At 47.7% G+C, this 27,994-nt stretch overlaps 1 protein-coding gene across 2 annotated transcripts in view; it reads left to right on the forward strand.

Moving 5' to 3' along the window:
* LOC115478743 (guanine nucleotide-binding protein G(i) subunit alpha-1) overlaps positions 1-27,994 on the forward strand; it is a 188,392-nt gene that overhangs the window by 123,081 nt on the left and 37,317 nt on the right. For both annotated transcript variants that reach the window (XM_030216312.1, XM_030216313.1), the window contains exon 7: positions 11,244-11,397. In XM_030216312.1, the coding sequence (XP_030072172.1) occupies positions 11,244-11,397 (154 nt within the window). The remainder of the gene's footprint in view (positions 1-11,243; positions 11,398-27,994) is intronic.

The raw sequence follows: 27,994 nt of genomic DNA on the forward strand, positions 1-27,994 counted from the left end.
GTTAGGAGTCACGAGCCAAGAAAGGGATCTAGGTGTTGTCGTTGATACGTTGAAACCTTGTGCTCAGTGTGCTGCTGCGGCTAAGAAAGCAAATAGAATGTTAGGTATTATTAGGAAAGGAATGGAAAACAAAAATGAGAATGTTATAATGCCTTTGTATCGCTCCATGGTGCAACCGCACCTCGAATATTGTGTTCAGTTCTGCTTGCCGCATCTCAAAAAAGATATAGTGGAATTAGCGAAGGTACAGAGGAGGGCGATGAAAATGATAAAGGGGATGGGATTTATTTATTTTTGTACCCCGTGCTTTCCCACTCATGACAGGCTCAATGCGGCTTACATGGGGCAATGGAGGGTTAATTGACTTGCCCAGAGTCACAAGGAGCTGCCTGTGCCTGAAGTGGGAATTGAACTCAGTTCCCCAGGACCAAAGTCCACCACCCTAACCACTAGGCCACTCCTCCACTCCCTATGAGGAAAGGCTAAAGCGGCTAGGGCTCTTCAGCTTGGAGAAAAGGCAGCTGACGGGAGATATATGATAAAGGTCTATAAAATGAGTGGAGTTGAACTAGGACTAGGGGGCATGCGATGAAGCTACAATGTAATAAATTTAAAACAAATGGGAGAAAATGTTTCTTCACTCAACGTGTAATTAAACTCTGGAATTCGTTGCCAGAGAATGTGGTAAAAGCGGTTAGCTTAGCAGAGTTTAAAAAAGGTTTGGACAGCTTCCTAAAGGAAAAGTCCATAGACAGTTATTAAATGGACTTGGGGAAAATCCACTATTTCTGGAATAAGCAATATAAAATGTTTTGTACATTTTTGGGATCTTGCCGGGTATTTCTGACCTGGATTGGCCACTGTTGGAAACAGGATGCTGGGCTTGATGGACCTTTGGTCTTTCCTAGTATGGCAATACTTATGTACTTAACTTTATTAGATGGTATTTTTATGTAAGTGGATTTTTCACATGGATTCTATCAGATTTATATTTTTATATATATTTTTATACCTTTAACAATATGGAATTTACTATGTGTATAAATATACATGAACCACCTGTGTATAAGAACTCATCTGACAAATTGTTTATTACCATGTCAGTTTTCATGTATTTATAACCATATATTTTACACTTTTATGATTCGATTTAATTTAAATAATGTTTTTGCATATATTATTTTTGTCATTTATACATTATTAATTTTGTTCATTACTTGCATGATCGTCCTTACAATTTTTAGAATCATTTGTGTATTTATCTTTTAAATGTATAAATCTCTTTTATTTATGCGTTTGATAATTATATACATGTTCATCCTCAATAATTTTTGAATGTTTTTTTAAGGAACTTTTTGAAAAATTTCCTTAAAGGATTAAAAAAATATATTTCTTTGGAAAAACATAAATTTGTGAATTTATATTTATGTTCTTTTGTTTTTAATAAAATTTCTTCAATAATATTTTAGACTCCTGAGGCAGATCTGTGGCCAAAACACAGTACTGTGTCAAGTCTACAATAAAGTTTACTTCTTTATATACCATCTCAGTCTCTTATGTCCAGAAGTCATTGGTCCACTTTCCACTTTGTTTTTTTGCATCTTTACCCCGTGGGATTTAGTGTTCATCCACTTTGTGGAGACCCTACCCCATTTGTTTGTCCCCTGGACCGGACCATGACTTCTCAGGGCTGGGACAATATACTGTTCTACAGTGAAGAAGAATATAATAATCTGCTACAATATCAGGAAGAGTACGAAGATGATCCTGCACAGTCATCCTTTACTCTTATGGACTTATGGTTTGATATCATTCAATTGAAAAGAATATCATTAGAAACAATATGCATTTCAACGCTATGCTTAATTATTGCAAAGCTAAAAGGATCCCTAGGGGTCTTAGAATCACTAAAGCACCAACTATGTTTTTAGATGATCAGTCTTTTATAGATAAATGGTGTTGTATATTGAACAAATGTAGCTTAGACCTCATGATTCTATTAGTAGACACTTCCAAACGAAAAAGCATTACTTTACAAGAACTTTTAGACAATAAGATATGTAGTGCATGGTCATTAGATCCGAACTTTGAGAAGATTTTCAAGGATGTTAACCTTAAAATGGTGAAATTCAAAAACGAAATTAAGGAAACCAAGATACGTAAATTTCAAAAAGATGAACTAGATTATAAGAAGGGTAATGTTTCGTCCTTTAGATTGTAAGCTCCTTTGTACAGTGCTGCGTAACCCTAGTAGCGCTCTAGAAATGTTAAGTAGTAGTAGTAGTAGAGCTAAAGTTTATTACTCTAGACCCAAAGAGAATTTTTCCACCCGTAGGAGAATCGACAGATTACCTTCCAACCTAAATCACGTTGCTCATTCTCCAGTATCACCTAGGCCTTCGAAACAGACTACTCCAACTGAGCAGAGACGGAAGAGGATTAGAAGTGATTCCGGTGATCTATACACATCACCTTTCTGTAGCCCCAACACCTTACCCAATCAACAACCACCACCTAGGTACTCAGAGTACCTAATTCACCAACAGATGAAGGATGTCCTCCCATAGACAATCTTGAGCATGACCACACTACAGTTTTTTTTAGAGAAACTTTGGAAAAGAGAGAGAGACCAAGAAACCATGGACAAACTAGTTCTCCAGAGGATCTTACCTTCCCCACAGGGAGAGAGAACTCCAGATGGAGAGAGAGTATTCTACCAGAGTATTTCCCCAGAGAGGGAGAGGCAGGGGAAGGGGAATTTACAGAGGACCACGGGATCATCAACACAATCCAGAGAGGTTACATCACTACAACCAAGAGAGGCCATTTTATCACAACCAACAGAGATAAAGCTGCTTATCTTCAACCTTTCCCAGATATCACTTTTGGAACAAGAAATATCAGTTCTGCGGAAAGGACTGTCATTCATCCCTACAGTCAAATATAATGCTTTCCAGACAAGGATAGATCTTTTCAAATTCAAACGTAAATTACAAATTATTCATGCTTTTTCCAATACATCTACTACTTCTACTGATAACTCTGTAGTTAAGAGACCCTCCACTTGGATTCCTCCAGGCCCTATCGACCCGCATATTTTAACATTTTCCTTATGTATAGAGAGAGAGGTACTCAGACTTGAAAAGAAGAAGCGGTTAAGGTATTACAGTTGGAGAGGTTAATAGACAGCATACCGATCTCGAGTATTATGTTCCTTTAGACAAAGATCCTACACCAACTCTACAAGATGATATTAAGAAACTTGTCAACATCTCCTCAAGGATGGGCTTCTTGACAAATAAAGAGATTTCCTCCAAGTTAAACATCTAGTTATTCCCTCTATATACATATTACCCAAAATACACAAATCGTTAGATAACCCACCAGGCAGACCCATGGTATCTGGAAATGGCTCTATTCTTGAACCTCTTTCAACATTTGTAGATTTTTTCCTTAGGCCGTTTGTCCCCCAGATTCCTTCATATGTACGAGACACTACAGATATGATCAATATCTTCTCCGAGGACAAGCAGGCTGCTTGTTCTCACTGATGGGTGACGTCCACGGCAGCCCCTCCAATCGGAATCTTCACTAGCAAAGTCCTTTGCTAGCCCTCGCGCGCCCGCGCGCACCGCGCATGCGCGGCCGTCTTCCCGCCCGAAACTGGCTCGAGCCGGCCAGTCTTCTTTTGTCCGCACTCGGTACGGTCGTGTTTTCGCCGTGTCGAGCCCCGGAAAGTCGACCTCGCGCGTCCAAATTCTGTTTGAGCGTGTTTTTTTCCTTCGGGAAAGCTTTGTTAGTCGGGAAGTGCTCCGGAAACCCTTCGACCGGGTTTCGTGTCAATCCTCCCCGTACTTCCAGCTTTTTGCCCCGGTAAGTTTTCTTTCGTCGTCGGGGTAGGCCTCTTTTCGGCCTCGGTCGAGATTTTTTCTCCCTCTAAATTTTTGGTGCTTCAATTTTCGCCATTTCGGCTTTTGATTTCGCCGGCGTGATTTTTCCGCCCATGACATCGAAGCCTTCCAGCGGCTTCAAGAAGTGCACCCAGTGCGCTCGGGTTATCTCGCTCACTGATCGACACTCGTCGTGTCTTCAGTGTCTGGGGGCCGAGCACCGCCCTCAGAACTGTAGTCTGTGTTCCCTTCTTCAAAGGCGGACTCAGGTAGCGAGACTAGCCCAGTGGAACGTGTTGTTCTCGGGCTCTTCGTCGGCATCGGCACCGGGATCTTCGAGTGCATCGACGTCGTCAGCGTCCAGACCATCTTCCTCGGCCGCCCCTGCATCGAGTGCATCGAGGCATCGGGCCTCTGCATCGGCGCCGAGACATCGGATAGCTGCATCGACGTCGGTGGTACCAGGACCTCGTCTGCTGATGTCGTCGGACGGTGGTGCATCGGGTGGAGTGCAGGTGAGGGCTGTCCATTCCCCTGCTGGTGGCGGTGAGCCCTCGGGTGGGTCTCCTCCTACCCTGAGGGCTCCTGCGGTACAGCCCCCCCGAGATCGACCTTCTTCAGTCTCGGCCCCGAGGAAGCGACGGATGGATTCGACGTCCTCCTCGTCGGTGCCGGGGAGCTCCGGTGACATGCTTCGGAAGAAATCGAAGAAGCATCGACACCGGTCTCCTCCCCATGTCGGCACCGAGAGCTCTGGGTCGCCGAGGGATTCGGCACCCAGCAGGCATCGGCACCGAGAGGACCGCTCACCCTCTGTTCAGGAGGTGTCGATGCGCTCCGCTCTGGACAGCCCGGTACAGCCTCCACGCCCGGAACAGGTACTGACGTCGACGCCTGCATCGACCTCACAGCCTTTCTCTACAGCCGCTCTAAACGAGAGCCTCCGGGCCGTTCTCCCAGAGATTCTGGGAGAGCTGTTGCGCCCTACCCCTCCGGTACCGGCGGTGCTTGCGCCTCCGGTACCGTCGAGCGTGGCGCCGGCTGGCCCATCGCCCAGGTTGAGGTCCCCGACGTCGGTACCGCGTGCGGTGCCGACCGTGGCCACCTCCCAGGAAGGCTCCCCGACTACGTCGGCAGAGGGAGCTTCGCCGATGCGGGCGAGGGAGTCTACCTCTCGACGCCCCCATCGTGGACGTGGCTCCACTGAGTCGAGCAGGGCGAGGTTGCAGACACAGGTTCGTGAACTTGTGTCTGACACCGAGGGTGAGGCCTCGTGGGAGGAAGAGGAAGATCCTCGATATTTCTCTGACGAGGAGTCTGAGGGTCTTCCTTCTGATCCCACTCCCTCTCCTGAAAGACAGCTTTCTCCTCCCGAGAGTCTGTCTTTTGCTTCCTTTGTCCGGGAGATGTCTACGGCCATCCCCTTCCCGGTGGTTGTGGAGGACGAGCCCAGGGCTGAAATGTTTGAGCTCCTGGACTATCCTTCTCCACCTAAGGAAGCGTCCACTGTTCCCTTGCACCATGTCCTGAAAAAGACATTGCTTGCGAACTGGACCAAGCCATTAAGTAATCCCCACATTCCCAAGAAGATCGAGTCCCAGTACCGGATCCATGGGGACCCAGAGCTGATGCGCACTCAGTTGCCTCATGACTCTGGAGTTGTGGATTTGGCCCTAAAGAAGGCTAAGAGTTCTAGGGAACATGCTTCGGCGCCCCCGGGCAAGGACGCTAGAACCTTAGACTCCTTTGGGAGGAAGGCCTACCATTCCTCTATGCTCGTGTCCAAGATCCAGTCTTACCAGCTCTACACGAGCATGCACATGCGGAACAATGTGCGGCAGTTGGCGGGCTTGGTTGATGCTCTTCCCCCTGAGCAAGCCAAGCCTTTTCAGGAGGTGGTCAGGCAGCTGAAGGCGTGCAGAAAATTCCTGGCCAGAGGAGTTTGACACTTTTGATGTTGCGTCCAGGGCCGCTGCTCAAGGTGTGGTGATGCGCAGGCTCTCATGGCTGCGCGCCGCCGACCTGGAGAATAGAATCCAGCAGCGGATTGCGGACTCGCCTTGCCGTGCGGACAACATTTTTGGCGAAAAAGTCGAACAGGTGGTAGAGTCTCTCCACCAGCGGGACACCGCATTCGACAAATTCGCCCGCCGGCAGCCTTCAGCTTCTACCTCTACAGGTAGACGATTTTTCGGGGGAAGGAAGACTGTTCCCTACTCTTCTGGCAGGCGTAGGTACAATCCTCCTTCCCGACAGCCTGCGGCCCAGGCTAAGCCCCAGCGCGCTCGCTCTCGTCAGCAGCGTGCGACTCAGCAAGGCCCCGCGGCTCCCCAGCAAAAGCAAGGGGCGAGCTTTTGACTGGCTCCAGCAGAGCATAGCCGACATCCAAGTGTCCGTGCCGGGCGACCTGCCAGTCGGAGGGAGGTTGAAAGCTTTTCACCAAAGGTGGCCTCTCATAACCTCCGATCAGTGGGTTCTGCAAATAGTCCGGCAAGGATACACCCTCAATTTGGCATCAAACCCTCCAAATTGTCCACCGGGAGCTCAGTCTTACAGCTTCCAGCACAAGAGGGTACTTGCAGAGGAACTCTCCGCCCTTCTCAGCGCCAATGCGGTCGAGCCCGTGCCATCCGGGCAAGAAGGGCTGGGATTCTATTCCAGGTACTTCCTTGTGGAAAAGAAAACAGGGGGGATGCGTCCCATCCTAGACCTAAGGGCCCTGAACAAATATCTCGTAAAAGAAAAGTTCAGGATGCTTTCCCTGGGCACCCTTCTCCCCATGATTCAGCAAAACGATTGGCTATGCTCTCTGGACTTGAAGGATGCCTATACACACATCCCGATACTGCCAGCTCACAGACAGTATCTGCGATTTCAGTTGGGCACCCGCCACTTCCAGTACTGTGTGCTACCCTTTGGGCTCGCCTCTGCGCCCAGGGTGTTCACAAAGTGCCTAGCTGTGGTAGCAGCGGCACTTCGCAGGCTGGGAGTGCACGTGTTCCCATATCTCGACGATTGGCTGGTGAAGAACACATCCGAGGCAGGAGCCCTGCAGTCCATGCAGATGACTATTCGCCTTCTGGAGCTACTGGGGTTTGTGATAAATTACCCAAAGTCCCATCTTCTTCCAGTGCAGAACCTCGAATTCATAGGAGCCCTGCTGGATTCTCGGACGGCTCGCGCCTATCTCCCAGAGACGAGAGCCAACAACTTGTTGTCCCTCGTCTCCCGGGTGCGGGCGTCCCAGCAGATCACAGCTCGGCAGATGTTGAGATTGCTGGGCCACATGGCCTCCACAGTTCATGTGACTCCCATGGCCCGCCTTCACATGAGATCTGCTCAATGGACCCTAGCCTCCCAGTGGTATCAGGCCGCTGGGGGACTAGAGGACGTGATCCACCTGTCCACGAGTTTTCTCGAATCCCTGTATTGGTGGACGATTTGGACCAATTTGACTCTAGGACGTCCCTTCCAAATTCCTCAGCCACAAAAAGTGCTGACCACGGATGCGTCTCTCCTGGGATGGGGAGCTCATGTCGATGGGCTTCACACCCAAGGAAGCTGGTCCCTCCAAGAACGCGATCTACAGATCAATCTTCTGGAGTTACGAGCGATCTGGAACGCTCTGAAGGCTTTCAGAGATCGGCTGTCCCACCAAATTATCCAAATTCAGACAGACAACCAGGTTGCCATGTATTATGTAAACAAGCAGGGGGGCACCGGATCTCGCCCCCTGTGTCAGGAAGCCGTCAGCATGTGGACCTGGGCTCGCCGGAACGGCATGGTGCTCCAAGCCACATATCTGGCAGGCGTAAACAACAGTCTGGCCGACAGACTGAGCAGGATTATGCAACCTCACGAGTGGTCGCTCAATTCCAAAGTGGTGCGCCAGATCTTCCAAGCGTGGGGCACCCCCTTGGTGGATCTCTTCGCATCTCGAGTGAACCACAAAGTCCCTCAGTTCTGTTCCAGGCTTCAGGCCCACGGCAGACTGGCATCGGATGCCTTCCTCCTGGACTGGGGGGAGGGTCTGCTGTATGCTTATCCTCCCATTCCTCTGGTGGGGAAGACTTTGTTGAAACTCAAGCAAGACCGAGGCACCATGATCCTGATTGCTCCTTTTTGGCCGCGTCAGATCTGGTTCCCTCTTCTTCTGGAGTTATCCTCCGAAGAACCGTGGAGATTGGAGTGTTTTCCGACCCTCATCACGCAGGACGAAGGGGCTCTTCTGCATCCCAACCTCCAGTCTCTGGCTCTCACGGCCTGGATGTTGAGGGCGTAGATTTTGCCTCTTTGGGTCTGCCAGAGGGTGTCTCCCGCATCTTGCTTGCTTCCAGGAAAGACTCCACTAAGAGAAGTTACTTCTTTCATTGGCGGAGGTTTGCCGTCTGGTGTGACAGCAAGGCCCTAGATCCTCGCTCTTGTCCTACACAGACCCTGCTTGAATACCTTCTGCACTTGTCTGAGTCTGGTCTCAAGACCAACTCTGTAAGAGTTCATCTTAGTGCAATCAGTGCATACCATTACCATGTGGAAGGTAAGCCGATCTCAGGACAGCCTTTAGTTGTTCGCTTCATGAGAGGTTTGCTTTTGTCAAAGCCCCCTGTCAAGCCTCCTACAGTGTCATGGGATCTCAATGTCGTTCTCACCCAGCTGATGAAACCTCCGTTTGAGCCACTGAATTCCTGCCATCCGAAGTACTTGACCTGGAAGGTCATTTTCTTGGTGGCAGTTACTTCAGCTCGTAGAGTCAGTGAGCTTCAGGCCCTGGTAGCCCAGGCCCCTTACACCAAATTTCATCATAACAGAGTAGTCCTCCGCACTCACCCTAAGTTCTTGCCAAAGGTTGTGTCGGAGTTCCATCTGAACCAGTCAATTGTCTTGCCAACATTCTTTCCCCGTCCTCATTCCTGCCCTGCTGAACGTCAGCTGCACACATTGGACTGCAAGAGAGCATTGGCCTTCTACTTGGAGCGGACACAGCCCCACAGACAGTCCGCCCAATTGTTTGTTTCTTTTGATCCCAATAGGAGGGGAGTGGCTGTAGGGAAACGCACCATATCCAATTGGCTAGCAGATTGCATTTCCTTCACTTACGCCCAGGCGGGGCTGGCTCTTGAGGGTCATGTCATGGCTCATAATGTTAGAGCCATGGCTGCGTCGGTAGCCCACTTGAAGTCAGCCTCCATTGAAGAAATTTGCAAAGCTGCGACGTGGGCTTCTGTCCACACATTCACATCCCATTACTGCCTGCAGCAGGATACCCGACGCGACAGTCGGTTCGGGCAGTCAGTTCTTCAGAACCTGTTTGGGCTTTAGGATCCAACTCCACCCCCCGAGGGCCCTGTTTGTTCTGTTCCAGGCTACACTCTCAGTTAGTTGGTAAAATTTTTTTAGGTCAATCTCTGTTATGTCCTCGCCGTTGCGAGGCCCAATTGACCATGGTTGTTGTTTTGAGTGAGCCTGGGGGCTAGGGATACCCCATCAGTGAGAACAAGCAGCCTGCTTGTCCTCGGAGAAAGCGAATGCTACATACCTGTAGAAGGTATTCTCCGAGGACAGCAGGCTGATTGTTCTCACAAACCCGCCCGCCTCCCCTTTGGAGTTGTGTCTTCCCTTAAGAGTATTGTCTTGCTACATACTGGACTGGCCGGCTCGAGCCGGTTTCGGGCGGGAAGACGGCCGCGCATGCGCGCGAGGGCTAGCAAAGGACTTTGCTAGTGAAGATTCCGATTGGAGGGGCTGCCGTGGACGTCACCCATCAGTGAGAACAATCAGCCTGCTGTCCTCGGAGAATACCTTCTACAGGTATGTAGCATTCGCTTTACACGAATATGATGGTCCTCTTACAAATACAATAATGGTTACCTTAGATATAGAATTCCTGTACATGAATATTCCCCAGTTTGAGGCACTTAGGATAATAGAAAGCACACTTTAAAAAAGGACAACACATAGAAGAATTCCAAACCACCTTATTCTTACCTGCGCAACCTTGGCACTAACCAAAAATTTTCTTTTTCAAGATACGTTTTATCAACAGATTAAGGGCACGGATATGGGGTCCACAATGGCCCCTGATGTCAACAATTTATATGTAGGTAACTTCGAACAACAACATTTAGAATCCAGTATTTTTTCAGACCAAATTAGGACCTATAGACGATATCTTTTTTTTTTTTTTTTTTTTTTTAATCATTTATTTATAATTTTTCATTTTGCAAGGGTCACTTGCAAACAGTAATACGGAGATGACTGCACATTAATACAAGATAAGAAGAAAACAATCTCAACTAGATATATGGATTATATACAGTCTTTCTCTTTCTTAGACCACAAAGTGAAGAAAAATAGGGAGAGTGAGATAAGACAAGGATGTCAATTAAACAGAAAAAAGGAAAACATGGTATTAACTTGATTATCCCCAGATATTACTCATCTAACTCATTATTCCACATTGATCATCTGGTTGGCTTCTTCAAGACCAAATACAGTGTATAGTCAATTCATTTCCTTGAGAACATACTTATTGTCCAGATTTTAGTTAGAAATAATACATCTGATCTTATAGACGATATCTTTATCCTTTGGCAAGTATTTATTCACATACCAACAACCGTTGAAAATGCAAAAATTCTTTAATTAGCTCATAGTCATTAAAATTTTCTTATCACACACACATACACTACCATTGAATAGCATGGACATTTCAAAATTTTTGGAATCTTCGCTAAGAGAGTGATCAGACTATAATGATATTTCCTGATATGGCCAGACCTACTCAGAGGAGATCTTTCCTACAGCTGAAGTCGAGGGCTTTAACTGTGGGGCATCCTTTTTCCTTAAGTTTCCCTGTAAATGTTTAGCTGCATAGGGAAGCAATTCCTATACTTCTTTTTTTTTTTTTTTTTTTTGGAACTGTATTTTGAGAATTTTTCTGATAAACCTACTCCAAATGATATTGCTACATAGAACCAGTTAGAATGTGTGTGTGTGTGTGTGGGGGGGGGGGGGGGGGGGGGGGTTAATTGAGTTCTTAGAAGTATAAGGTGTCTGCATTTGGCTTTTTATTATGACTAATACTTGAAGTTTCTGCATTCTTAGTTATTTTTGGATTATGCAAATTTTTCTTATTTGATTAGATTTCACCTGGAAAGTAGATGGGGCATGAAACCAGTCTTTATATTCACTGCATAGTAAAAACAATTAAACTGCAATGGACGCTGGAATTAGAGGAACGTAACTTCTGACAATATGCATGTGATTACTTGTAATCTGGAAAAGGATGTTTGAACATCAACAATTTACTGTTAAACTGCTCTTAGTGTATTAACTTTGTTCTTTCAATTTCAGAACCGAATGCATGAAAGTATGAAATTGTTTGACAGCATCTGCAACAATAAATGGTTCACAGATACATCTATCATTCTCTTCCTAAACAAAAAAGATCTTTTTGAAGAAAAAATCAAAAGGAGTCCTCTTACAATTTGCTACCCAGAATATGCAGGTATCTTTCTTGCAACTTGGATTTCTTTTGCTTAACTAAAGCTTAAGGTCCTATACTCCAACCTATGATAGCTATTAACACAGTAGTTAGCAAGTTTAAAAAATGTTTGGATGGCTTCCTAAAGGAAAAGTCCATAGACCATTATTAAATGGACTTGGGGAAAATCCACTATTTCTGGAATAAGCAGTATAGAATATTTTGTACTTTTTTGAGATCTTGCCAGGTATTTGTGACCTGGATTGACCACTGTTGGAAACAGGATGCTGGGCTTGATGTACCTTTGGTCTTTCACAGTATGGTAATACTTGTGTACTTATGTACTTGGGGGCTATGTCTGAGGTAGGGTCATTGCCCCACAATCTCCTTCTCTCTATCTGAGACGGCGAGATTTTTTCTGATGAGGCAGCTGATCCTACAGCAGTTAAGATTTTTCACAGGGAGGAGGCCCCCCCCCCCCCCTCCCAATTACTAATGCACTGGAAGTTCTCAACATCTCCTCCCCTGAGTTTCAGACTTCAGCCACATCTAATCCAAAAATGCCTAGCATCAGGAAACCCTCCAGGGTTTTCTCACTGCATGAGGGTATGCTGGAGCTCATTTCGACACAATGGTCCACTCCATATACGAGTCTTGGGGTGGCCAAGACAGTCTCATTTCTGTCCTGTAGGTCCAGATAACTTTGAGAAGTTTAAATTGCCCAAGGTGGATGCATTGGTGGCTGCTGTCACCAAGAAGACTACATACACTACCAGTACAAGGCGGTATAGTTTGGAATCTTCCTTGAAGCTCTTCAAGCGGCCATGTGCAGTTCTTATGCGACTAGGGCTTTCCTTAGCTGGGTTCTACAGGTGGTGGAGTCTAGCCCAGAATCTGAGACCCAGCTGTTCTCTAGTTTTCTGCATATGGGCTAGCTTATTTGGTGGAGGTTTTTTTTTTTAATATGAGTTGGTGCGAGTTTCCACTTAATGTGGCTTCATCACCGGGCGGTGGATGCAGCTTCCAAACAGTATCTCATGACACTTCCTTTCCGAGGCAAACTTTTGTTCGGCGAGGATCTTGAAAAGCTGATTAAAGGTTTGGGGGACTCTAAAATACAATGCTTGCCTGAGGATAGTTAGGTTCAAGGCTTCTTTTTGTTTGGGTTAGCTCAATCTCATTTGAAGGATACCAGGAGGTATCAGCCATGGCAGTCCTTTCGTACCGATAAGAGATTGGGTCAGTATTTCTGGCCTTCCTCCACAGCCCAATCTTCCCACTGATGGGGTGCCGGTCGTCCACTCTTCACTTCACAGAATAGGGGCTCAGTTGGCTTTTACGAGGAGTGGCCAAAGGTCACTACAGACCAGTGGGTCCTCAATGATATTAGAATAGGTTACAAATCAGAGTGCTGTCCCATAGGAGATTTTTTTCTTTTGGTCCACGTGCAAAGCTTTTTCAAAGTGGGTGGTGGTTCGGTAGACCCTGCGTTCCCTGCTGGACCTTGGGGCAGTAATGCCGGTGCTGACTCTCTAGCTCAATCAAGGCCGCTATACTGTTTTGTGGTTGCAAAAAAAGGCAGATCCTATTGTCCAGTTTTGGATTCAAAAGCATGGATTAATGAGATGAAGCCAACATGCATTTAGTGATGGGAAATCTTGCCTCGCCAATCTATTACATTTTTTGGAAGGAGTGAAAAAAACGTGAATAAATGTCAATATTGTGTATCTGTTTTTTCAAAAGCCATTTGACAAAGTACCTCATGAAAGACTCCAGAGGAAATTGCAGAGTAATGGGATAGGAGGTAACGTTCTATTCCTTGTCAGCAGCAGCAGATGAATCCATTAACTGATGGATTGTATCCGCCTACTAGCAGGTGGAGATAGAGAACACTGAAAGACCATAGTGCCTCTAGGACGGCTAGCCCCAACTGCCTTCATAGTAACATAGTAGATGACGGCAGAAAAAGACCTGCACGGTCCATCCAGTCTGCCCAAGAAGATAAATTCATATGTGCTACTTTTTTTATTTGTACTGTCCTCTTCAGTGCACAGACCGTATAAGTCTGGCCAGCCTTATCCCCGCCTCCCAACCACCAGCTCTGGCACAGACCGTATAAGTCTGCCCAGCACTATCCCTGCCACCCACCACCGGCTCTGGCACAGACTGTATAAGTCTGCCCAGCACTATCCCCGCCTCCCAACCTCCAACCCCGCCTCCCAACCACCAGCTCTGGCACAGACTGTATAAGTCTGCCCAGCACTATCCCTGCCACCCACCACCGGCTCTGGCACAGACCGTATAAGTCTGCCCAGCACTAGTCCCGCCTCCCAACCACCAGCCCCAGCGCAGACCGTATATGTCTGCCCACACTAGCCCCGCCTCCCAACCACCAGCTCTGCCACCCATTCTAGGCTAAGCTCCTGAGGATCCCTTTCTTCTGCACAGGATTCCTTTATGTTTATCCCACGCATGTTTGAATTCCGTTACCGTTTTTATCTCCACCACCTCCCGCGGGAGGGCATTCCAAGCATCCACCACCCTCTCCGTGAAAAAATACTTCCTGACATTCTTCTTGAGTCTGCCCCCCTTCAATCTCATTTCATGCCCTCTCGTTCTACCGCCTTCCCATCTCCGGAAAAGGTTTGTTTGCGGATTAATATCTTTCAAATATTTGAACGTCTGTATCATATCACCCCTGTTCCTCCTTTCCTCCAGGGTATACATGTTCAGGTCCGCAAGTCTCTCCTCATACGTCTTGTAACGCAAATCCCAAACCATCCTCGTAGCTTTTCTTTGCACCGCTTCAATTCTTTTTACATCCTTAGCAAGATACGGCCTCCAAAACTGAACACAATACTCCAGGTGGGGCCTCACCAACGACTTGTACAGGGGCATCAACACCGCTTTTCTTATGCTGATCACACCTCTCTCTATACAGCCCAGTAACCTTCTAGCTATGGCCACCGCCTTGTCACACTGTTTCATTGCCTTCAGATCCTCAGATACTATCACCCCAAGATCCCTCTCCCCATCCGTACCTAGCAGACTCTCACCGCCTAACACATACGCCTCTTTTGGATTTCTACTCCCGAAGTGCATCACTTTGCATTTCTTCACATTGAATTTTAATTGCCAAACCTTAGACCATTCTTCTAGCTTTTTCAGATCCTTTTTCATGTTTTCCACTCCCTCCGGGGTGTCCACTGTGTTACAAATCTTAGTATCATCCGCAAATAGGCAAACTTTACCTTCTAACCCTTCAGCAATGTCACTCACAAATATATTGAACAGAATCGGCCCCAGCACCGATCCCTGAGGCACTCCACTACTCACCTTTCCCTCCTCCGAGCGAACTCCATTCACCACCACCCTCTGGCGCCTGTCCGTCAACCAGTTCTTAATCCAGTTCACCACTTTGGGTCCTATCTTCAGCCCATCCAGTTTATTTAAGAGCCTCCTGTGGGGAACCGTGTCAAAAGCCTTGCTGAAATCTAAGTAGATTACGTCTATAGCACGTCCACGGTTCAATTCTCCGGTCACCCAATCAAAGAATTCAATGAGATTCGTTTGGCACGATTTCCCTTTGGTAAAACCATGTTGTCTCGAATCTTGCAACTCATTTTCTTCCAGGAAATTCACTATCCTTTCCTTCAGCATCGCTTCCATTACTTTTCCAATAACCAAAGTGAGGCTTTACCGGCCTGTAGTTTCCAGCTTCTTCCCTATCACCACTTTTGTGAAGAGGGACCACCTCCGCCGTTCTCCAATCCCTCTGAACCTCTCCCATTTCTAAGGATTTATTAAACAAATCTTTAAGAGGACCCGCCAGAACCTCTCTGAGCTCCCTCAATATCCTGGGGTGGATCCCATCCGGTCCCATGGCTTTGTCCACCTTTAGTTTTTCTAGTTGTTGATACACACTCTCTTCCGTGAACGGTGCTATATCCACTCCATTCTCAAATGAACTTTTGCCAGTCCATCGTGGTCCTTCTCCTGGATTTTCTTCAGTAAAAACAGAACAAAAGTATCTATTTAGCAAATTTGCCTTTTCTTCATCATTATCTACATAGCGGTTTGCAGTATCTTTTAGTCTCACAATTCCCTTTTTAGTCATTCTCCTTTCACTAATATACCTGAAGAAATTTTTGTCACCCTTCCTTACCTTTCTAGCCATTTGTTCTTCTGCTTGCGCTTTCGCCAGACGTACCTCTCTCTTGGCTTCTTTCAGTTTCCTCCGGTATTCCTCCCCGTGTTCCTCGTCTTGAGTTTTTTTTGTATTTCTGGAATGCGAACTCTTTAGCCTTTATTTTCTCAGCCACTTGCTTGGAGAACCATAGCGGTTTTCTTTTTCTCTTGCTTTTATTTACTTTCCTTACATAAAGGTTTGTGGCCCTATTTATAGCTTTTTTCAGCCTGGACCACTGTCCTTCCACTTCTCGTACGTCCTCCCAGCCCATCAGCTCCCTCCTTAGGTATTCCCCCATTTTACTAAAATCAGCACGCTTGAAATCCAGGACTTTGAGTTTTGAGTGGCAACCCTCCTCTTCAGCCGTCATATCAAACCAAACCGTTTGATGGTCACTGCCGCCCAGGTGGGCACCCACTCGGACATTTGACACACTATCCGCATTTGTGAGCACCAGATCCAGCGTCGCTCCCTCCCTCGTGGGTTCCATGACCATTTGTCTGAGCAGAGCACTTTGGAAAGCATCCACAATCTCTCTACTTCTTTCCGATTCCGCAGACGGAACCTTCCAATCTACATCCGGCAGATTGAAATCTCCTAGCAACAGCACATCTCTCTTCTTTCCCAACTTTTGAATATCTGCGATCAGGTCTTTATCTAATTCTTCCAATTGTGTTGGAGGTCTGTAGACAGCACCTACGTGGACAGAGGTTCTATCATCTCTTTTTAAGGTGATCCATATCGCTTCTTCCTTACCCCAGGTCCCTGTCATTTCGGTTGCTGTGATATCATTTCTCACATATAGAGCTACTCCTCCACCTTTACGACCCTCTCTATCCTTCCTAAATAGATTATAGCCTGGTATGTTTGCATCCCATTCATGGGAACCATTGAGCCATGTCTCTGTGATTGCAACAACGTCCAAGTCTGCCTCCAACATCAGGGCTTGAAGGTCATGAACTTTGTTGCCAAGACTGTGAGCACTTGTGGTCATCACTTTCCATTTCCATTTCCATTTCCTGGTATGTGTTTCAACATTTGATATTTTGGTGTGTTTTCTGTCTTTGGGTCCCTCCATATCTTTTTGTTCCACCTTAATTTCTTTTGGTGTTTCTTCTGGCTCAGTTCTATTTTTAGGAACCTCACAGAGCTCTAATGGAGCAAAAGAATTCTGTAGGGGTAACACTTGTGAGGGTTTATGCCTCTGTGTCACATGACGAAGTCTGCCTGAGCCTACTGTGAACCATCTATTCTTAGGAGGTTTTATCCTTTGAGGCAGTGGTGTGAATTTGGTTTGATTTTGTGCAGTCTTAGAAGTTGCTTTAAGTGCATCTAATTCCTGCATTAATTTACTGACCTCTTGTTTTAAACTAGCAAGCTGATTACAGATAGGACAAGCCTTAAGTTTCCAGATGATTGGCCTTGAAACTAAAGCTCCACAATTATTACAGAGAATAAAAGTCATCTTGATTTGTTGAATGGGTATGAATAGGTATTTTATGATGAGGCTTGACAGTGTACAAGATTAACTTTACTCCTCAGCAATTTGAGACAGTTGTAATTTGGGTGGAGTTAAGTTGTGATAAGTAGTATAGTTAGAATAGGGATTTAGGAAGTGTCAGTCTTGGGGTGGGTGGGATGAGGGGTAGGGTGGGTGGGTAAAAAACCTAAACTTGTGGAATGTGTTTGCTGTAAAACCTATCTTAGGCCTGTATTAAGCCTCTTTTCTACAAAGCTGATTGGGACAAGGGGAGGACAAGGATAGTAGGTAGAGATGTGCAAAAAAAAACCACAGTTCTAGGGTAGGAAAAGCCACAAATATAGCCAGCACAAATCTTATCTGAGTTTCTCCCAGCCAGAGACCAGCAACACAGCTCTCCACAGAAAACACACTTGTGCTTTTAAAATGGCTGCAGACAAAAATAAACAGGTGAACTGAGATAGATGGGGTGGGGGAAGGAAGGAGCTCAGAAACTTGGCAAAATAAAGATTTCTAATACTTGCTGGCAGTTTGAAATCAGAAATCTAGTTTTCAGATTCACAGATATCAATAAACCAGTTTGAAACACAAACAGTTTATTAACTGATGGATTGTATCCGCCTACTAGCAGGTGGAGATAGAGAACACTGAAAGACCATAGTGCCTCTAGGACGGCTAGCCCCAACTGCCTTCAGTATTTCTCTATCTCCCAGCAGGTGTGGACGTAGCTTGATCAGCTCCTGGATTTCAGACTGCCTGGGGTGGCTCCTGTGCTTTGCCAGTTGAGCAGGGGTGTTGTGGCTGGTGGTGCCCACTTTAAAGGCATATATGTTCACCCTTTCCCTGCCTTACCCATTCCCCCCGCCTCCTGGAGTCCCTCTGTTGCTGCCTGCCTCCAACTTTCCTCACAGCGTGCTTTTACTGCGTGACTGTTCTGAGGCTTTTTCCAGTGATTCTGGTTCTGTGCAGCTTGACTGGAGCTCGTTAACTCGGTCTTCTGAGTGGTATGCGGATCTCCGCCGGATGTTGGTGGACGCTCCGGTGCATTTGCCCCTGGTACCGAACCTGTTGATTCAGGGTCCGATGTCTATGGAGGATCCCTGCCGATTTGGTCACGGCCTGGCTATTGAGAGGGCGCAATTGAGAGACAAGGGCTACTGTAACAAGGTCATCTCCACTCTCTTGCAGGCCCGCAAGTGGTCCACCTCCGCAGCTTATGCTCGGATCTGGCGCAAATTTGAGGCGTAGTGTGTTTCAAAGGCGATCACACCCACGCGAGCTACAGTCTCAGCTGTGCTGGACTTTTTGCAGAAGGGCTTACAAAAAGACCTGGCTTACAATTCCCTGCGGGTGCAAGTGGCAGCATTATCATGCTATCGCAGGAAAGTCGCTGGCTTATCCCTTGCTGCTCATCCATTCTGCTCAGTGTGCTGCTGCGGCTAGGAAAATGAATAGAATGTTGGGTATTATTAGGAAAGGTATGGAAAACAGGTGTGAGGATGTTATAATGCAGTTGTATCGCTCCATGGTGTGACCGCACCTTGAGTATTGTGTTCAATTCTGGTCGCCGCATCTCAAGAAAGATATAGTAGAATTGGAAAAGGTGCAGCGAAGGGCAACTAAAATGATAGCGGGGATGGGACGACTTCCCTATGAAGAGGCTAGAGCTTTTCAGCTTAGAGAAGAGACGGCTGAGGGGAGATATGATAGAGGTATATAAAATAATGAGTGGAGTGGAACAGGTGAATGTGAAGCGTCCGTTCACGCTTTCCAAAAATACTAGGACTAGGGGGCATGTAATGAAACTACAGTGTAGTAAATTTAAAATAAATCTGAGAAAATTTTTCTTCACCCAACGCATAATTAAACTCTGGAATTCGTTGCCGGAGAACATGGTGAAGACGGTTAGCTTAGCAGAGTTTAAAAAGGGGTCAGACGGTTTCCTAAAGGACAAGTCCATAAACCACTACTAAATGGACTTGGGAAAAATCCACAGTTCCAGGAATAACAAGTATAGAATGTTCGTATGTTTGGGAAGCTCACCAGGTGCCCTTGGCCTGAATTGACTGCTGTCGTGGACAGGATGCTGGGCTCGATGGACCCTTGGTCTTTTCCCAGTGTGGCATTACTTATGTACTTACATAGTAAAAAAAAAAAATTTAGGTATATTAAAAGCAGGAAGCCGGCAAAATAATCGGTTGAACCGCTAGATGACCGAGGGGTAAAAGGGATGATCAGGGAAGGCAAAGCTGTAGCAAAGAGAGAAATTAATTCTTTGCTTCAGTCTTCACTGAGGAAGATTTGGGAGAGATACCGGTGCCAGAAATGGCATACGAAGCTGACGAGTCGGAGAAACTGAATGAAATCTCTATAGACCCTAGAGGATGTAATGGGGCAATTTGACAAATTGAAGAGTAGCAAATCTCCTGGACCAGATGATATTCATCCCAGAGTACTAGTAGAACTGAAAAATGAGCTTGCGGAACTATTGTTAGTAATATGTAATTTAACCTTAAAATCAAGCGTGGTACCTGAAGATTGGAGGGATACTCAAGGTGATGTGAAAAGATGCTCTTGAGCCCATGAAAAAGGTTTCTTTGAAGGATCTGACGCTTAAGGCAGTTTTTCTGGTTGCTGTGACCACGGTCCATTTGGTGATGAAGTTAACTTCTGCCATCCCACCAGCAGGTGTTAGTATGTTTGTCTTGGTTGGTGTGATTGTCTTGACATGCTCTATGGCTCCCACTTCGTTTTTGCTGGGGATCATTTCCTGTTACAGTTTTTTCTTGTCTTTCCAAATTTGGGCACAGAGCAAGTTACATACGAATACAGTTATTTCCCTACCCAAATGAACCTACAATATAAGTTGTGCCTCCTTTGTGAGAGCTTGGTCTTTTATCACTGTAGTATGTACTTCTGTTTCTCACTCTGCTTCGTATCTGCTGCTTCCATGTCATCAACAGCAGATGAATCCATTAACTGATGGGTTGTATCCGCCTACCAGCAGGTGGCGAAAGAGAACACTGAAAGACACAGTGACTCTGGACGGCCAGCTCCCTTCTGCCTTCAGTATATCTCTATTTCTCAGGAGGTGTGGACGTTGCTTTAGCAGCTCCTGGATTTCTGCCTTGGGAGGCTCCTGTGCTTTGCCAGTAGAGCGGGGGTGTTGTGGCTGGTGGTGCCCACTTTGAAGGCATACTTGGTTTTGTTCCCTGTCCCTGCCTTACCCCATGCCCCCATCCTCCCGGAGTCCCTCTGTTGCTGCCTGCCTCCAACTTTCCTCACAGTGTAAAAAAAAAAAAAGTGCGTGCTTGTTCAGTGTAGCTGTTCTGAGGCTTTCTTCAGAGATTCTGGTACTGTACAGCGAGACCGGAGCTCGTTGACTCAGTCTTCTGAGGTGAGAGTAGTGCCCAGCTCCTCCGCGGACAGCGTTCTGTGCAGGGTAAGTTTTGGTGCGAAGCCGCCATTTTATTTCTATATTTCCGTCCAGGCGGGCGATGGCTGCTGAAGGAGTTAAGCGCTGCTCCCGATGTGGTAAACACAGGTCAGCAGCAGGGCTTTGCAGTACGTGCTCCTTAGACGCTTGTGCTAGTACAGGTGATTCTTCCCGCTCGATGGAGCTGGCAGCGGGCGCCATTTTGAAAGCGCCGCATGACTCGACCCTCACGGTTGCGGAAGAGTCTGAGTGCAGGGGAACGCTTCGTTCCGAGGCTGCTAGAGGAGCTCCTTCCTCCGCTTCTCCTAATTCGGGGGCGGAGGGCCAGGGTGAGTTTTTCTCCCCGGAATTTGTGCTGCTGATTCACAAGGCCTTTATGTTAAAAAGAGCTCTGCCGGAGGCGTCTGACACTTCGTTGCGGACTGGATTCCCGCCTGGTTTTGATAGCCCTGTGGTGACTGCTGATTTTACGCTAAACGTAGACGGGTAAATTCCCCGTCTGAGAGTGGCGTCCTTCCCCCCCCCCCCCCCTCCCATGGTCAGGGTGTGGGGAGTCTGAGGGATCTGGCAGGCCCTCATGGACGGATGATGCAGACGAGGGGGCCTGTTTGCCAAAGGACATGGATGATCCTAAATCGGTACGGATTTTCCACCGTGATGAGCTGCCAACTCTCGGACGCCTTGAAGGCCCTGTCTATTAATGATCCGGCCGAGGGCGATGCCTTCTCTGTTAATCCTAGGATGGCTAGTACTAAGAAGCCTTCTCAGGCTTTTCCTGTACATGACTCCATCCAAGAGCTTATTTCAGCTCAATGGTCTGACTCTGATGGGCCTTTGAAGGTGACCAGGGCTATGGGTCAGCTTTACCCTCTGTGTGAGAATCACTTGGCCCCTTTTGGGATGCCTAAAGTGGATGCGTTGGTCACAGCCGTGACAAAAAAGACCACTCTCCCGGTGGAGGGAGAAGTCGCTTTGAAGGCTATGCAGGACCGGCGGCTAGAGTCTGCGTTGAAGCGGTCCTTTGAAATCTCGGGCCTTTCTTAAGGGCGGCTGTTTGCAGTTCCTATGCTGCCCGGGCCTGCCTTGCCTGGTTGCAGCAGGCGGTTGATCAACCCGAGGATGGTGCGGGGTCCCTCTCTGAGGTTGGCCCGTTGATGGAGTCTGCCCTGTCCTTTTTGCCTGATGCCCTTTATGATCTGATCAGAGCTTCGTCTAAACAGATGTCTGTGGCGGTTTCTGCCCGCCGCCTTTTTTGGCTGCAGCATTGGGCGGCTGACGTCCTCGAAACAAAGGCTTTTGAGGTTACCCTTTCGGGGCCTTCTGCTGCTTGGAGAGGAATTAGAAAAGATTGTTAAATACCTAGGGGACTGTAAGTCCCAGCGGTTACCTGAGGATAGGCTGAGGCCTTCTTCCAAAAGTCCTGTTTTTCCCTCCTCTTACAGGCCACTTTTCCGCAAAGCTCGCAGATATCGCCTAGGGCACTCTGCTAGGTTTTCTCAACGTGCCCATTTTCAGCAGAGGAACTCCTTTTGCGCGGAGAAACGTTCTGCGGCGGCCGGGCCACGGCCAGGAGTTTAGGGGCGTCCTCCACAGTGGCTGGTCCACTCGTCGATTCCTGCAGAAGGAGGGCGTCTTTCCCTCTTCCTCGAGGAGTGGACCAAGATTTCTTCGGATAAGTGGGTCCTGGACCTGATCAGAGAAGGTTACCGATTGGAATTTGGTGCCCCGGTGAGAGACGCATTTTTGGAGTCCCGATGTGACACTGCCATCAAACGGGCGGCGGTAGAGGAGACCTTGCAAGTCTTGCTGCAGCTCGGAGTGGTGATTCTGGTGCCTCCTGCTGAACGCGGCTGCGGTCGCTACTCCATCTATTTCGTGGTGCCTCGAAAAGGCGGGTCTTTCAGACCAATCCTTGACTTACGAAGAGTCAACGAGGCCCTAAGAGTGCGACACTTTCGCATGGAAACCCTGCGCTCCGTCATTGCGGCGGTTCATCCTGGAGAGTTTCTTACGTCTCTGGACCTCAAAGAAGCGTATTTGCACATTCCTATTTGGCCTCCGCATCAGTGGTTTCTCCGGTTTGCGGTTTTGGGCCAACATTTCCAGTTTCGGCCCTTGCCTTTCGGCCTAGCCACAGCTCCCTGTACCTTTTCCAAGGTGATGGTGGTGGTAGCTGCTTTCTCAGGCGAGAGGGTATCAGAGTTCACCCTTACCTTGACGACTGGCCCATCAGAGCGGATTCGGCAGACGAAAGCTGACTTTCCACAACCAGAGTTGTTACAGTTCTGCAGACTCTGGGCTGGGTGGTTAGTATACCCAAAAGTGACCTGACCCCCTCTGTCTCGCAAGTATTTGGGGGTCCGGTTCGACATGGCTTTGGAGTTCGTCTTTCTCCCCGACCACAGGCGATGCAAGCTTCAGAATCAGGTCCGTCTGCTCCTGTGGATGCCTTGTCCTCGAGCTTGGGACTTTGTCCAGCTCCTGGGGTCGATGATGGCCACCATGGAGGTGGTTCCCTGGCGAGAGCTTGTATGAGGCCGCTGCGGATTGCTCTGCTCCAGCAATGGTCTCCGATTTCCCAGGAATACCAACGCAGGATAACGTGGCTCCCTGCGGCCTGGCACGGTTTGGATTGGTGGCTCTCTGACGGGATGCTGCGACGGGGAATGCCGCTTTCGCTTCCTTCTTGGTGCCTGGTGATAACGGATGCCAGCCTTTCGGGCTGGGAGCGCATTGCCAGGGAAGCTATGCTCAGGGTCAGTGGACACCCGTGTGTCAGGTTCTCAGGTTCAGAGCCCGCGGGACTGGGCTCTGGAGCAAACGTGAGCCCTTGGGCTGCTGACGAGGAGCGACAGCAGCAGGCAAAACCCACCAACCAACACTGGGTAAGCACACCAGCAGGGACTGCAGGCACTGCCCAGCGAACCGGAACACCTGGACTGGAATCCCCCGGACTGGAGGACACAGGACTGGAACACTGGACTGCAATCCCTCGGACTGGAACACACACCGGACCGGAACACACTGGACTGGAGCACACCAGACTGGAACACACACCGGACCGGAACACACTGGAGCACACTGGACTGGAGCACACCAGACTGGAACACACACCGGACCGGAACACACTGGAGCACACTGGACTGGAGCACACCAGACTGGAACACACACCGGACCGGAACACACTGGAGCACACTGGACTGGTCCCCCGGACTGGAGGACACAGGACTGGAACATGGGACTGGAGCACACTGGACTGGTCCACACAGCTTCACCTGCACTTAGCTACTAAGCCCCCCAGAAGTTGAGCTCCTGGGTTCGAGTAGCCGACAGGACTTACTGGATACCGGATGACATAGGGACCAGGACTGGAAACAGAAGTGCTCCTAAACCTAAACTGATCTACTTGCTGGGCAAGCCCTAAACCAGCAGGAGTGTTCCTAACAGTAAACTGACAAAAGGACTTCCTAAGCCCTATACTAAACAGGAGCTCCTAGGCCCTGCTCAAGAAAGGGACTTCCTAAGCCCTAAACTAACAGAGCAGGGAACTAAATACAAAGCTAACACAGGTGCTACTAAGCACCAAGCTACAAGCAGAGCTAAACACAAAACTAAACCAGCTACCTAAGCACTGCTCTAGCAAGCTAGATACAACTAACAAGGTGCTTCCTAAGCACTACTCTGGCAAGCAACCAGAAGAGCTCCTAGCACTAAAAGGGAAGACAGGGGAGCCACAAGGAAAAAGCAGGGAAGCTAACACATAAGCCAAAAGTGATTCTAAATCACCAAACACCAACAGCAAAGACTGCAATGCTCCTAATAGCACAAACACCAGAAGTATTTCTAACAGCAAACTCTGCAGTGTTCCTAACAACACCAAACCCTGAAGTACTTCTATCAGCAACGGAGCTTCCAAAGCCCTACACATAGCAATGCTTCCAAAACCAAGAGGGAAAAGCAGGAAAGCTAAACACACAAACACCAGTGCACACTGCACTAACACTAACCTGGCCCTTAGCAAAAGCAAGCAGGGAAACTAGACACAAAGTCAGAAGTGCACACTGCACCACCCTACCTAAAGCAAACACCACTGTTGCAAAGGCTCTGAAGGAAACACCACCACTTCCTTATCAAGGCCCTCCCTGATGATGTCACACTCCCTAGACCTAGGCAAAAGCACACTGACCCAGAGAGGCCCAACCCACACCAATGCAAAACTGTGAAACACTTGAAGCCAGTACACCCAAAGAGAGGTAGAGCAACTCAGGCAACACACACACAGGTGCAGTATAGTGAAACAATTAGAGCCATGCTGCTGGAAGCTGCCAGCACAGAGAGACAGAGCCAGCTCAGAAAGGACAGAGAAAAGAAACAGAAGCTAGCTAAGAAGCTGACCCCCAGGAAAGAGGTAAGTTTGAGAGGGGTTCAGACCCCAATCATAACACCGTGGAAGCAATCGCTTGAAACTGAGAGCGATATTCCAGGCTTTTCTGGCCTTCCACAAGACTCTGGAGGGGCTTCCTGTCAGACAATACGACAGCAGTAGCCTACATCAGTCGCCAGGGCGGCACTCAGTGCAGGGCACTGGCCACGGAGGCCGCTCAGATTTTCCACTGGGCCAAGCCCCACTTTCATCTGCTGTCGGCAGCTCACATAGCAGGTCAGAGCAACGTGCAGGCCGATTTCCTCAGCAGACATCAAATTGACCCGGCGGAATGGGAACTGGCAGAAGAAGGTTTTCTTCAGATTTGTGCCAAATGGGGGACTCCCAGATTGGATCTAATGGCGTCAAGTTCAAATGCCAAAGTCCCTCGCTTTTTCAGCAGAAGGAGATATCCTTGCTCGGCGGGGTTGGATGCACTGGCTCAACCCTGGCACCCAGGCCTCCTGCATGTGTTCCCTCCTTGGCTCTTGATAGGACGAGTCCTCCTGCGGATTCGACTGCACCGAGGCTTGGTGATTCTCATCACTCTGGATTGGCCAAGGCGTCCGTTGTATGCGGATCTCCGTCGGATGCTTGTGGAGGCTCCACTCCCTTTGCCTCTGGTGCCGAACCTGTTGGTTCAGGGTCCGGTGACGATGGAGGACCCCTGCCAATTTGGTACTGAACTTTTTGCAGGACGGCTTACAAAAAGGTCTGGCTTACAATTCCCTGCGAGTTCAAGTGGCAGCTTTGGCATGCTTTCGAGGTAAAGTCTCTGCCTTGTCTCTTTGCGGCGCATCCGGACATTGTCAGATTTCTCAGGTGGGTGCTTCGGCTCCGGCCTCCCGTGCGGTCGCTGTGTCCGGCCTTGAACCTGGGGTTGGTGTTGAAGGCTCTCCAGTATTCGCCTTTTGAGCCGCTTAGGTGGGCTTCTGAGAAGGATGTGACTCTGATCAGTCTTTTTGGTGGCCATAATATCAGCTAGACGCATTTCTGAGCTTCAGGTGCTTTTCTGTCGGGATCCTTTTCTACAGTTCTCGGGATTCCGGGGTAACGGTAAGGACAGTGCCTTCCTTCCTGCCTAAGGTGGTTTCAGCGTTTCACCTGAACCAGCCCATATGTCTACCTTCCTTTTCTAGGGAGGACTTTCCGGATTCCTTTGGGCAGTTGCGTCTTTTGGATGTACTCAGGACTCTTGCAGTATCTACAGATGTCAAATGACTTCAGGACTTCTGATCACCTTTTTGGATTGTTGACAGGGCCTCAACGCGGGGGTCCGGCGTCTAAGGCCAGTATAGCCCGTTGGCTCAGAGAAGTCATTTTTTCTGTGTATCTGCTGTCGGGACGGTCTCCTCCTGAAGCATTTAAAACGCATTCCACGAGAGCAGTTTCCCCCTCGTGGGCTAAGATGGGTGTTCTTTCTCTTCATGAGATCTGTCGTGCGGTGACTTGGGCTTCTCAGCTCTCGTTTGTATGGCATTACAGGCTGGATGTTGCAGCGAAGCAGGACGCACATTTTGGTGCACAGGTACTGGCTCACAGAGTTGCCTGTTCCCACCCTACTTAAGGAGTGCTTTTGTACATCCCATCAGTTAATGGATTCATCTGCTGTTGATGAGAAGGAAGGGAAAATTAGGTTCTTACCTTGGTAATTTTCTTTCCTTTAGTCACATCAGATGAATCCATGATCCCTCCCTGTCCGACTTTGTTTTTATTGTTCAGATCCTTCATACAGACATTGTATCTCATCGGGAGAAGTTGAGGATCAGTTCTCAGAATTTCTACATGCTGTTCTATTGCAGGCGGTGAGATCATCCCTCCTTTGTTTGGTTATTGCTCCAGTTCTGGGGCGTTTGTTCACTGTGAGGAAAGTTTGTTATGTTGCCTTTCTTATTCACTCTGCTTTGGAAATTTCATATACTGAAGGTAGAAGGGGGCTGGTGGCTGTCCAGAGTCACTGTGTCTTTCAGTGTTCTCTATCTCCACCTGCTGGTAGGTGGATACAACCCATCAGTTAATGGATTCATCTGCTGTGACTAAAGGAAAGAAAATTACCAAGGTAAGAACCTAATTTTCCCACTTTGGAGCCCAATTCCTTGCTGTGATATTGTTCATCTTAGGAGCTTGTCTCTCTGCTGTGAGCCTGCTAATCTCAGGAGTTTGATTCTTCATAGTTCTGTGTCCTACAAAATAGCCACCCTGTTAGTCTTCTGTTGTACCTCTTCAGTGTCAACATTTTTGCTGACTTTGGCATGGGCTTATTAGCCACCAGTACCTAACGATTCAAGCCAAAGGAAAAGTGACTCCTTCAGATGGAAATCCATGGCTTCTTGGTTCCAGTTTCAGGGGTATCCCTACTTTGATTCTTGCCTCATTCTTGGACTTTGGCCAACTTGTAAAGAGAAACACAGAAAATGATGGTGGTAGATGCCTAACCACTCTGATCATCCAAACCAACAGCACAATCCATTCTTCTTCAGAAGCCCACAGTGTTTTATCCCATGCTTTCTTTAATTGTGATACTACCCTCATTATCTCCATTGGGAGGCCATTCCATGCATTTACTATCCTTTCTGTAAAGAAATATTTCCTTAGGTGACGCCTGAGTCTGCCTCTTTTCACTCTCCTATGACCCCCGTGCTCCAGAGCTTCCATATAATTGAGACCCACTCCTGTGCATTTATACCCTCTTGTTCTTCATGAAGCTTGCTTGCTTTTTGTTAATTTTTGTAATAACACATCTGGCCTCTTGGACCAATATCTCTGCTAATATATTTATGCATCTACTTTTAATAGTGGCATTAGGTGATAATGAATTACACAAAGTGAGGTCTTTTCTTTCTTTCAGAATTGTGATGATGCTTGTTTGCTACATTGTTGGGGTATTTCTTCTCCCTGCTTATGATATGACATATCAACTTTCTGAGCTGTTATGGGCTTCATTGAATTATCTTGATGTTCCCTCCTTTCACTTTGTTCATCTAGAAGAACATAAGAATTATATTTTTCATATTACTGGGCCAAGATTATGGAACATACTTCCCCTCCTTGTTAAGAACAGTGAGGAATCTTGAAGCTTTAAAAAGGTATTGA

This window comes from Microcaecilia unicolor, chromosome 10, assembly GCF_901765095.1.
Source record: "Microcaecilia unicolor chromosome 10, aMicUni1.1, whole genome shotgun sequence".
In the NCBI taxonomy this organism is placed as follows: Eukaryota; Metazoa; Chordata; class Amphibia; order Gymnophiona; family Siphonopidae; genus Microcaecilia; species Microcaecilia unicolor.